We start from the raw sequence: 12,650 nt of genomic DNA, 5'->3' as shown, positions 1-12,650 counted from the left end.
GAGCAGTATTATAGCAGTTATATTCTTATATATAGGAGCAGTATTATAGTAGTTATATTCTTGTATATAGGAGCAGTATTATAGTAGTTATATTCTTGTATATAGGAGCAGTATTATAGTAGTTATATTCTTGTATATAGGGGCAGTATTATAGTAGTTATATTCTTGTATATAGGAGCAGTATTATAGTAGTTATATTCTTGTATATAGGAGCAGTATTATAGTAGTTATATTCTTGTATATAGGAGCAGTATTATAGTAGTTATATTCTTGTATATAGGGGGCAGTATTATAGTAGTTATATTCTTATATATAGGAGCAGTATTATAGTAGTTATATTCTTGTATATAGGAGCAGTATTATAGTAGTTATATTCTTGTATATAGGAGCAGTATTATAGCAGTTATATTCTTGTATATAGGGGGCAGTATTATAGTAGTTATATTCTTATATATAGGAGCAGTATTATAGTAGTTATATTCTTGTATATAGGAGCAGTATTATAGCAGTTATATTCTCAGACATAGTGGTCATTATTTTAGCAGATTAATTCGGCCTCCCAGTAACAGGCAGTAACTATTGCCTCTGCGGACTTGGACACATGTGGCTTTAGTTCGTGCTGTACTTACCAGTGATGGTGTTGTAGTGGTAGGAGGCGTGTGTGAAGGCCTGGAGGAGGTAAGCCTTATTCTTAAACTGGTAGTTTATTCTCTTCTCGAAATTTTCAAATCCAGATATCAGGTGGTCAAGAGTTTTCTCTGCATCCGGGTGGTCAAACATGCATCTGGGGGGTATTTGCAAATAACCGTATTCCACCCCTTTGCAGGTTGAAAGGTCAGAACTCGTCTTATTGTTGCCTTTGCTTGAGTTAACGCCATTTTCTGCTTTCTTAATCTCAGGGAGAACTTTCAAGCCAAGAGAACAGAGGAAGAGCTGGGCGGCCCGCTCACCGCAGCTGGTCAAGTAGCAGCCCAACAAGGCTTCCACGCAATCCGCTATGCTCTTATCTGCGATGCATTGCTCCGTGTGGAGGTCGTAGGAGATGGACTGCTTCCCGGCATCCACCCCGCAGTTTTCTTCTGACGGGTTCCAAAAACCCACCACAAAGTCATCTTCTTCCACGGCCTTGCTGGGATCTAGGTAGCACATGGCATCCCAAGAGCTGTAATCAAAGTCATCCAGGTCGGGTGAGAAGTGGGAAGTTTCCAGGGAGCTTTTCTTTGGGGTTCTCCATTCAAAACTTGGGTCAGGAGCGGAAAAGGTCGAAAGAGGAATCTTCTTTACGAAAGCGCCGGATCCCATCAGCATGTTGTCGATGAACTTGATGTGCTCCTGGTCATACTCCAGAAAGTCGTCATCTAAGTCGGCTTCCTCCTTGGGGTTCCTCCACATCAGATCTTCATCCTCTTCGTCGTCAAAGTCGTCATCCATCTTGCCGTTAGTAGTCACGCTGTCGCTGGCCTGCAGATAAAACACGGTTACGAATCAATAACGCTTAAAGAAAAAAAAAGGCAACATTTGTATTCTAGAAAATGTGTAATTTTTTTTTTTTAACACCTTTACATTTTATTTTTAACCTATGGAGTGACTAAGTACATTGGGTGCTCATATAGCTGCCTGAACTGACAGGTGACCTGTATACAATGACGTTCCTGCTAAAAAAAAAAAATAATCTTTAAACAACTCAAGGACTTGTAGTTAGAAAAAAAAAATAATTCTCGTTCACGGTGGACATGACCTTGGCCAAACTTGAAAGGATGCCCCCGTTATACACATCACTATATATTATATATACTATATACATAGTACATGAATGACCTGCAGACTCCACAGGATTGGTTGGGACGTTCCCGTCCGTTTCTTCATTTCCACACCGCACGAGGGGTCATTAAATTGGGCGAGTGCCGGTGTCACCTGCTCGGTATGAGGTGTGCGGGGTCCCCGGGGGGTGCTCCACACGTGTTACATCTCATTTTACTCGGCCTGTTTTAGCGATTCATACAATATTTTGATTCTTACTCACAGTTTCATTACTTTCCCACTTCTCCGAGGAACTTTTATCCTGGTTCACAATATATCCAGGAGGGAGCCAGTTCACGGGTGGATCAAATATGGATACGACCATGCGGCTTGGTGAGCCTTTCTTCTTCCCGAGACGATACAGGTTACAGTTACTGACCTGCGGGGGAGGAAGACCAAGAACAAGGACTTTAAAAAAAGGTCAAGTAAAAAAAGTTCTGTAACTTTCTAATGGACTTTGTATTTCAAGTCCTACTATTTTCAAGACCTTTGCTAGCAGTCGGTGAATAGGAAATTAATTCTTTCCTTCAAAAGCCGGATTATTGGATAATCTGAATTGGTGGACGGCCACAGAACATGTCTTTACCTGCTCGCTGACGGGTCCTGAAGATCACGGTGAAGACCCCAATGCACACCCTGGTGCCGACTATGTGCGTTACGTTGATACAAAGAGTCAATGCATATATGGGGAGTTCTCCATGATCTTAGGAGCGGTTGGAGAACCACTATGGACCTGCCAAATGCTAGACTAGTAGGTAACTTCCTGTTAATACGGCATTGCGGACATAATCTTAAAGAGGCTCTGTCACCACATTATAAGTGCCCTGTGTCCTACATAAGGAGATGGGCGCTGTAACGTAGGTGACAGCAGTGCTTTTTATTTAGAAAAACGATCTATTTGATACCACTTTATTAGCGATTTTTAGATTTATGCTAATGAGTTTCTTAATGCCCAAGTGGGCGTGTTTTTACTTTCGACCAAGTGGGCGTTGTACAGAGTGTATGACGCTGACCAATCAGCATCATGCACTCCTCTCCATTCATTTACACAGCAGCATCGCGTTCTTACTAGAACACAATGTGCAGCCACATACACAGACATTAACGTTAATCAAGTGTCCTGATAATGAATATACATCACTACCAGCCTGGACGTCATGTGTATTCAGAATCCTGACACTTCTGGATCTTTTCTGTGAGATTCCAGCAAGCCACGCGTAATCTCGCGAGATTACGATGTAAACGAGATTTTGTTTCCATTGCTGGAAATCTCACAGAAAAGATCCAGAAGTGTCAGGATTCTGAATACACATGACGTCCAGGCTGGTAGTGATGTATATTCATTATCAGGACACTTGATTAACGTTAATGTCTGTGTATGTGGCTGCACATTGTGTTCTAGTAAGAACGCGATGCTGCTGTGTAAATGAATGGAGAGAAGTGCATGACACTGATTGGTCACTGATTGGTCAGCGTCATACACTCTGTACAACGCCCACTTGGTCGAAAGTAAAAACACGCCCACTTGGGCATTAAGAAACTCATTAGCATAAAGCTAAAAATCGCTAATAAAGTGGTTTAAAATAGATCGTTTTTCTAAATAAAAAGCACTGCTGTCACCTACGTTATAGCGCCGATCTCCTTATGTAGGACACAGGGCACTTATAATGTGGTGACAGAGCCTCTTTAAGTGCCCATAAACTTTAGGTAGCGGTCGGCCGAACACTATACCTCTCGACCTCCCCACGAGACAAGCGAGCAATTGTTTTCAATGGGGAGAGGGAATAATTATCTCCTGACTAAGAATCAGACATGTTGTAATACAACGCCCGATCCTTCTTTCTCAGTCATCTGTCGTCAGGGGAGGGTTGGAACACCCCATACATATTAGATAGTCAACAGGTTTGGACGACTTATCTAATGTCTATGGGCACCCTATCAGCCCCTAGGTGTTCTGTGTTTAACAAAAAGAGGGTGGAGATGTAAGATTACATGACTGCAAATATCTGACTACACAAGGGTTGTTTGTAGTCTGTAACCATGGAGACAGATTTAAGACTATTTGCAATATGGTCTCATTTTCCAGATGCATTGGACGGTGCCTTTTAATCATTAAGAATCACTTACCTTCTTGCTTCTCATATAAGAAAGTCGACCCTCGTGAGCATCAGGGTAAGTGCAGAACAGGTAGGTGGTGATGGCGTGCTTTAGAAAGGAGTCACCCAACATTTCAAGACGCTCCAGATTAAACCCATCGCTTGCATTGGACAATGTCAAAGCCTGTAGGATAAGACCGGGGTTTGGCCCGAGGGTCTTTGAGGAGGACCCATTGGATAACCCCAGTTCGCACTTTCCGCCGTTTATAACAAGGGCAACTCCTGTAGGTGCCACTCTTGCCAACGGGCCGGCGCTCCCACCTGAGGTAGGTTTGGTAGCATTGTCAGTATGTTTTTTGCTCACAGTACATTCACTGTTGGCCGTGGACTGGTTCTCGTCAGGTATATTCTCAAGGGGTAATGAGGTAGAGGATTGAACAGGTAGTTGTCTGCAGCAAGTCGACCGACTCCCCGGGCAAACGTCGCCATCGCCATTAGTAAGACCGTTACAGGAGACGCCATTAAACACTTTGAGATCACCTGACGCATGAGATGCCTGGAGGATGCTGGGAGATTTTGGACAGGGCGCGGAACAATTCACAGGCATTTGGTCATGGTTTTCTGCAGGGGCCTCCAGTTTAGCTCCGTGGTCAGGGACTGCCGATGCGCCCAGTTTACAGTCGCTTCCTGGGTCGGATATCAAGGGGTTGAGGCTCGAGATGAAGGTTTTGCTATCAATGGATCTTTTCCATCCAAAATCCAAGTTGGGATATCTGAAAAAGGAAAAACAACATAGTAATACTGTACTGATGGAGCAGCATTTACTACAGCATTCAGATCAGTGCAGACAGAGCACAATAGATGAAAACCCTACGGCCCCGTGCACACTGAGTTTTGACACGTTTTCTGCAAAAAACGGCTGAAATTGCCTCCCATTGATTTCAATGGGAGGTGGAGGCGTTTTTTTCCCGCAAGCGTAAAAAAAAGCGGTTGCGGGGAAAAAGCAGCGACACGCCCTAACTTGGTATTTTCCGCCTCAAAAACCCCATTGGGAGACGGAAAAAAAACTACGCGAACGGCCGCAGAATTTTTTTACGCGTTTTATGGCAAACTGTCTAGTTTTTTTCCTTTGCCTTTGAAAAAAAGGGCCAAGGAACACGTCAAAAAACGCCTGTGGTGCAAAACCACTACAAAAAAACCGGAGCGGATTTTTCCAGGCAGCATTTTTTTGTAAGCAAAAAAAAACTCAGTGTGAATCAGACATCAGGCAGGGAGAGACGCTCCTGCACGCTGGGCGATATAGTTCCTGTGGCATTTGTACGACGCCCACAGATTCTCATGCATAGGCCCTGTTAACGCCTTCTCGCACCCGGACGTGCCATTACGTCCAGGTGCGGGGGTTGATGTCTAGAACGCGCTCGCGTGCTCCATATGCTGCGGGTGTCGGCTGTATTTGACAGCGGACACCCAGGACTAACAGCTGGGAGCAGCGATCGCGCTGCTCCTGGCTGTTTAACCCCTCAAATGCAGCTGTCAATCACAACCGCAGAATCTGAGGCGTTGAAGCTCTTCGCCCGCCCCTGGAGTGAGATCCGGGGGGTGACTACGGTTTTTATGGAAGCCCAGGGGCCTAATGAAGGCCCCCAGGGCTGCCTTCACTCTGCCTCTGTTAAACCCTGGGGGGGCTAATAAAGGGTGTGAAAAAAAAGTAAAAAGTAGTAGTAAAAAAAAATTGACATTTTTTTTTTAAAAAAAAACTTTCAAAAACACCCTCCTTTTCTCCCTAAAGTAATGTTAAAAATAAAAAAAAGTAAACAAAATTGGTATCGCTGCGTCCGTAAAAGTCTCAACTATTACAATATAGCATTCTTTAACGCGTACGGTGAACGCCGTAAAAAATAAATGTAAAATGCCAAAATCGCTGTTTTTTGGTCAACTTAGATGTAAAAAAATTTTTTAATAAAAAGTGATCAAAAAGTTCTACATACCAAAAAATGGTACCGATAAAAAAACTACAGCTCGTCCCGCAAAAAATAAGCCCTCACATTGCTGAATTGGTGAAAAAAAAAGTTCTGGCTCTCAGGATGCGGCGACACAAAACTTTTTTTTTTTTTAACAAAAAGTTTATCATCAATAAAAGTAGTAAAATAGAAATAAAAACGATATAAATTTGGTATCACCGTAATTGTATTAAGCCACAGAATAAAGATAAGTTGTCGTATTTACCGCCTGGTGAAAGCCGTAAAAACGAAACCCCAAAAACAATTGAGGAATTGCTGTTTTTTCCATTTTCAGTCCGCCAAAAATTGTATTTTCAGCTTCCCAGTACATTATATGGAACAAAAACTACAACTCCTCCCGCAAAAAATAAGCCCTCACACCGCCCTATCGACGGAAAAATAAAAAAGTTATGGCTCTTGGAATGCGGGAGTGGAAAACAAAAAATGGGTTAGTTCCGAAGGGGTTAATTAAAATTGGACCCGTGCGCGATACTCTACAGGCCCCGCCAACTACCGCCCAGCACGCCGGAGCGCCTCTACACACTTGTATCAGGTCGGGAATAAGATCACAAGTGGAGTGACATTTTAATTGATATTCTAATATAATTTGTGTATCAGTCGGTCACCATTTTCAAGATCTCTGCTTGCTGTCAGTCAGTAGAAACATTTGTTGCTTTTTATGCAGAGGTCGGAAACCTGTCCTGACCTAACCCTGCTCTCTCACACCTGCAATTTGTTACAATGTATCAGTGCAGGCAATCCCCTGAACTAGACGCCGCGGATTTGTATTATGAATCGTCTTTGTGCAGTTTTAGATTCCTGCCTGCACCTTCTCTCAGATTTGGCCCGCGCCCGTCAGGGCGGAAGCGTTCTGCATTTCGATTTCTTAGCAACACCTTTTCCAGGATTTTATCCCACTAATGGTCCTTCCATTACAAAGGATTCCGAACATAGAACCGCCATGTCACATGATCACAACAGTCAATGAAATAACTAGGACGGAGACTGATCACCGGGGGTTCGGTGGGGGACACGTATGGCATTTTTCAGTCTAAGGCCACAAGGACCGACCCGGACACGGTCGCAACGCGGCTCACAACCGCGCCAGCACCATGTTCGGTGCGGCTGTCAAATAGCCTGTTAGTGCGCGCACGTTAATGCGGGTAAAACGTCCCTTTATATGCAAAATTGTGCGGCCGTGAATTAATACACCCTTTATGGCCGCAAAATTGTGCAGGTTACAACAAGTTACCCCCTATCCGTAGGGTAAGGGGTAAATTGCTGATCGGTGGGTGTCCGACAGCTCAGACCCCCACCGTTTTCGAGAACGAGGAGCCCGAAGTTGCCCAAACCCCAAGGTCGCTCATGCGCACTGCCGCTCCATTCATTCTCTCTGAACACTGCACTCGGCTATCTCTGGCGCGCCCATAGGGAATGAATGGAGCGGCAGTGCTCAAGAGCGACCTTGGGGTTTGGGCAACTTCGGCTTCCCCGTTCTCGTAAATGGTGGTCCGAGCTGTCAGACACGCACCGATCAGCAAGTTACCCCTTACCCTACAGATAGAGGGTAACTTGTTGTAACCGGAATACCCCTTAACAAGGTATTTGACAGCCGCGCCTAACATAGTGCCAGGGCCGCTCCGTGTGGCCTTACCCGAAGAAAGAAAGGACCCCGCCGCCCATTTGCTTTAATGCAAACAAGAACAGCTTTAAAGGGCACCGGTCACCTCTCAGACGGGTCTATTTTATTAAATGCTTGAAATGGCTATAAAATAAAAATCTGGACCATATTTTCTTAGGACTCTTTATTGTTTGGTTCTTTTGTTATTCCTCCTGGAAATGAATAAATTAACAGTTGGGTGTTACCATTACCCTTGTTTATAGGGTGTGTCTCTACACGGTCTGGCATGGTCAAGATGGATTAGACAGAGTAAGGCCTTGTTCACACAGCGCAGTGCAAAACCAGAATTGGATCCTGGAGAGCAGAACTATTAGGCCTTCCTTAATGTATTTCTTTTTTTTAGGTTCCGTTCCTGGTCTTGGCTTAAAAAAAAAAAATACCTGCAAAATCGGCTGCAAATTTTCAATATGTGAAAAAGCCCTCAGGATGAGTAGGAATCTGCCCCATTAACAAGGGGAATGGTAACACTCAGTTGTCAATGTAGTCATACATTTCCAGGAGGAATAACAGAGGAATGGTACAATCCAGAGTTATAAGAAAAGATGCTCCAGAATTGTTATTTTATGGTCACTGCAAGTATTTAGATATTACGTGCGGGGGTTTCTGGCGAAAAACACATTGAAGGCCTATCCTTAGGATTTAATTGAACGGGGCTGAGCTATACACCAGGCAGTCGCTCGTACGGATGCGCCATTGTGCCTGGATACAAATTAAATGGGCAATAACACCCACTTAGGTGTAAATTGTAATGGTCCTGGGCGATTTCGGCTGTTTTTTGCTGTGGTTTCCGCAGGAAAAAAAACTCAGTGTGAACAGGGCCCAACAATGTAGGAAGACGTCTGAGAAGAACTTACCGGAAATCCTCAGGAAGAGCCATCACTCCAACGCCGGCATCGATTGCTGTCTGGGCCCGGAGCTCCTCTGCCGTCAGCAGACAATGCAGGCGATACAGAATGCTCGGCAGGCACACGGCTTTCCGCCACAGGGACGCTGGGATGGGATGTATAGCGCAAAGTTCTGGAACCAGAATCTGTAAAGTAAATGGAGACGCGTTTACGGGAGGCAACGACCGGCAAGTCTCTGGTTACACTAAGAACAGGGTGGGCAGGTACCTGCTTGTTCTGTAAACTTTCCCACTTGGCTTTCCGTTTTTCTGCGCTGCTTAAAGGAAGAGCCTTCCCCTTCTGATTCAGGTGCCGCGGAGTCAGCAGGTTAAGTCTGAGCGGAAATGAAGGGGTTATTTCTACCACAGGTCTGTCCAGCTTGATGAAATGATGGTATAATAAGGAGTTTGCAACTTTCCAGTACACTCTATCAAATTTCTCACCATTTTCAATGTCTCTGCTTGATGTCAGTGAATGGAAATATTACAGTGACCACCATATAACCTGCCCTTGAATCAGTAGCATTACTTTTTTTTAAGTGAACATTCACAGGGTTAAAACTCTTTGTCTGACCCAGTCCATCTCACACAGCTGAAGATTTGGTACAGTGTTTCAGTTTAGGCACCGATACATTGTAACAAATTATAGCTGTGTGAAAGTAGGACAGTCAGGAACAGTTTTCAGCCTCTGAATACAATGCTTCTTATTCACTGACAGCAAGCAGAGAGCAAAAACAGTCATGTGGAGCTAATAGGATAACACCCAGGTTCACCCGCGATTAGCTATAGCCCAGAGTTACCACTAGGGCAGCTACCAGATCAGGAATGGCACCAGCACCCATACAGCGCGACAGGTTCCCAGTCTCACACGTTTTACTGCGTTTCGCTTTGCGTACCGTGACGAGGTGTGGTCGACATCCAAGAGTGGCTGGTTGAGGTTTGTCAAGTCGAGGTTGTACTTTGTTTTATAATATTCAGCAAACGTTTCATATTCTGGGGAAGGGAATTTACTGAGTGGAGTAAGGTCAGTGTATACATCAGCTACATAGAATCGATGAGGCTGGTCAAAGTTGCGATATCTGACGGGTGGAGAGAAAGGAAGAAGAAAGATTTCGGTTAGAAGACGTTCTCCGATGAAGGAACTTAAAGGGATTTTCCAATGGCTAACGCATCAGCATAACGTCCCCCCTACATGCTGATGGAATCTTCCAGCGAGACAATGTGACATGTCACACGGCTAGAAATGTCCGACAGAAAGAGCCGACCAAGACCTCCAAGTACTTCCCTGGCCCCCTAATTCACCAGACCTGAACCCAATTGAGCATCTGTGGGACCTCGATCGTCTTGTTCGCTCTATGGCTCCTCCCCCACGCACCCGCCAGCAAATGTGGGATGTTCTGCAGTCAGCAACCGCCAGATAATGGAGACCACTGACCAGCACCTTATGGAGTGACTGCCCGCCCGTCTACTGCTGTCTGCGCTGCACACGGCGGGTACTCTGGATATTAGCTGGTGCTCATAATAATGGGACGTGACGGTTTGTTATGCGAGTTGCACCCAAGTCAAGGATATGTAACAGTCCTGCATTTATGTACGAGGCCTTGGTCACATCAGTCCCGGTGCAGGACCTACCTTGGAATGATAACGGCATCCTGGTAGTCTTCTAGTTTGAAAATAAAAGTATTCTCGGCTGAATACTGAGTACTGGGAATGCCAGTACGAGCTTCTGATTTCTCAATATCTTCCACAAACGTAAAATCTATATCCAAAGTGCCGCAGTCATTCACTGAGGAGAGAACACAAATCACGGTCACATTACATGGGGTTTTATTGGTTAATTAAATAGTCCATGTAGTTAAGATAAAAACAGGTAATATTTCTAATATCTTCTTTGCAAATATTTGATAACTTTGGACAATCGCTACTTGTTAGAAGCACTGGCGTAGCTATAGGGATCGCAGCGGTCGCAATTGCGACCGGGCCCAGAAGCCAGGGGGGCCCACGGCCCCCCGCACCACATCAATAAAAAGTTACTATAGTAACTCGGGCCGCGGGCCCCTGTTACTATAGTAACATACTTTACTTACCTTCCTGGTTCCGGATCGCAGCGGAGGTCCTGACGTAAAGCGCTGTGCGCAGCGCATGACGTCACAGCGCTATGCCGCCGCGCACAGCATCGAGACTACAGAACTCCCGCCGCGGCCGAAGAGGAAGGTAAGATAGCCCTGACTGGCGGGGTCTGACTCCCGGGACCCGCCAATCAGCTGTTTTGAAGGGGCCGCAGCACTCGTACGAGAGCTGCCCCCCTTCATTCCTGTCACTTCATTCCGGTCACACTGTGAATCGGTGTCGGCGATTCACAGTGTGGGCGAGTAGTGAAATGAAGGGGAAGCAGCTCTCGTACGAGTGCTGCGGCCCCTTCAAAACAGCTGATTTGCGGGTCCCGGGCGACATATCAGCTATTGATGGCCTATCCTGTGGATAGGCCATCAATGTTTAGGGACTGCACAACCCCTAAGCCTACGATGTAGCAGGCTTAGGGGGCCCATGAGACAGGATCACAGATTGTGTGATCCTTTTCTGCTGGGCCCTGTATCTAAGCCAATCACATGGTAGGCTTAGATACATGGCCCATGCGTGATCCTGTCTGCTGGGCCCTGTATCTAAGCCTACCACACTGTAGGTTTAGATACAGGGCCCCAGCACACAGTAATCTTATACTGTATAAGATTACTGTCTGCTGGACCCTGTATCTAAGCCTACCTTGTGGTAGGCTTAGATACAGGGTCCCACAGACAGTATCACACATGGGCCCTGTATCTAAGCCTTAGGGTATGTGCACAGACACTAATTACGTCCGTAATTGACGGACGTATTTCGGCCGCAAGTACCGGACCGACCACAGTGCAGGGAGCCGGGCTCCTAGCATCATAGTTATGTACGATGCTAGGAGTCCCTGCCTCGCTGCAGGACAACTGTCCCATACTGTAATCATGTTTTCAGTACGGGACAGTTGTCCGGCAGCGAGGCAGGGACTCCTGGCGTCGTACATATATATGATGCTAGGAGCCCGGCTCCCTGCACTGTGTTCGGTCCGGGACTTGCGGCCGAAATACGTCCGTCAATTACGGACGTAATTAGTGTGTGTGCACATACCCTAAGACATGTGTTACTAATCATTTTTTGTGTGTTTTCTTACAGGTTCGGTCGTTGGACTACGGCGGATTCCAGGACTACTTCGATGACAGCTTTTTTTTTTATTAATAAAATGGTTAATGAGGGTTGTGTGTTTTTTTTTTTTATTTCAATAAAATATTTTTTCTATGCCTTTGTGTTTTTTTTTTAAACTATATTACTACCGCCTTAGTAATGGCCGCCGGCTGATTGACAGCATCCATTGCTAAGGCAGGGCTTAGTGTTAGCGGATGCAGAGGCTAACACTAACCCCCTTTATTACCCCGGTACCCACCGCCACCAGGGGTGCTGGGAAGAGCCGGGTACCATCCAGTACCTGACCATCTGTAGTGATGGTCGGCCACTGGGGTGGCCGCAGGCTGGTATTATCAGGAGGGGAAAGGCCAAAAACAGTGGCCCTTCCCATCCTGGTAATGCTGCCTGCTGCTGCTTTATTGTATCTGGCTGGTTATGAAAATGGGGGGGACCCCACGTCATTTAAAAAAAAAAAAAAATTATTGGAAAGAACGATTTCGGGTCCCCCCCAATTTTCATAACCAGCCAGATACAACACAGCAGCAGCAGGCAGCATTACAAGGGTGGGAAGGGCCACTGTTTTTGGCCTTCCCCAGCCTAATACTACCAGCCTGCGGCCACCCCGGTGCCTGCCTGTCACTACAGATGGTCGGGTACTGGTTTGTCCCCGGCTCTTCCCAGTACCCCTGGTGGCGGTAGGTACCGGGGTAATAATGGGGGTTAGTGTAGCCTCTGCACCGGCTAACATTAAGCCTCGCCTTAGTAATGGAGGTTGTCAATCAGCCAGCGGCCATTACTAAGGCGGTGATAATAAAGTTTAAAAAGATACAAGCACATAGAAAAAATATTTTATTGAAATAAAAAAATAACCCTCATTAACCATTTTATTGAGAATAAAAAAAACGCCGTCATTGAAGTCCTCGAATCCGAAGTCCAACAACCGAACCTGTAAAAAAACACAAACACAAAAATAATCAGTA

At 45.6% G+C, this 12,650-nt stretch overlaps 1 protein-coding gene across 2 annotated transcripts in view; it reads right to left on the bottom strand.

The window, feature by feature from the left end:
• DICER1 (dicer 1, ribonuclease III) overlaps window positions 1-12,650 on the bottom strand; it is a 52,820-nt gene that overhangs the window by 15,327 nt on the left and 24,843 nt on the right. The window contains exons 18-24 of one of the 2 annotated variants that reach the window (XM_075844306.1): window positions 10,093-10,246; window positions 9,357-9,539; window positions 8,690-8,795; window positions 8,432-8,607; window positions 3,928-4,669; window positions 2,024-2,179; window positions 630-1,461 (exon numbers count right to left, since the gene is read on the bottom strand). In XM_075844306.1, the coding sequence (XP_075700421.1) occupies window positions 630-1,461; window positions 2,024-2,179; window positions 3,928-4,669; window positions 8,432-8,607; window positions 8,690-8,795; window positions 9,357-9,539; window positions 10,093-10,246 (2,349 nt within the window). Of the gene's footprint in view, window positions 1-629; window positions 1,462-2,023; window positions 2,180-3,927; window positions 4,670-8,431; window positions 8,608-8,689; window positions 8,796-9,356; window positions 9,540-10,092; window positions 10,247-12,650 lie in introns of those variants that run through there. The other variant, XM_075844307.1, reaches the window with a different exon arrangement.

This window comes from Rhinoderma darwinii, chromosome 12 (genome assembly GCF_050947455.1).
Source record: "Rhinoderma darwinii isolate aRhiDar2 chromosome 12, aRhiDar2.hap1, whole genome shotgun sequence".
In the NCBI taxonomy this organism is placed as follows: domain Eukaryota; kingdom Metazoa; phylum Chordata; class Amphibia; order Anura; family Rhinodermatidae; genus Rhinoderma; species Rhinoderma darwinii.
Note: the sequence above shows the minus strand (reverse complement) of the source record. Positions and strands in the feature narration are given on the sequence as shown.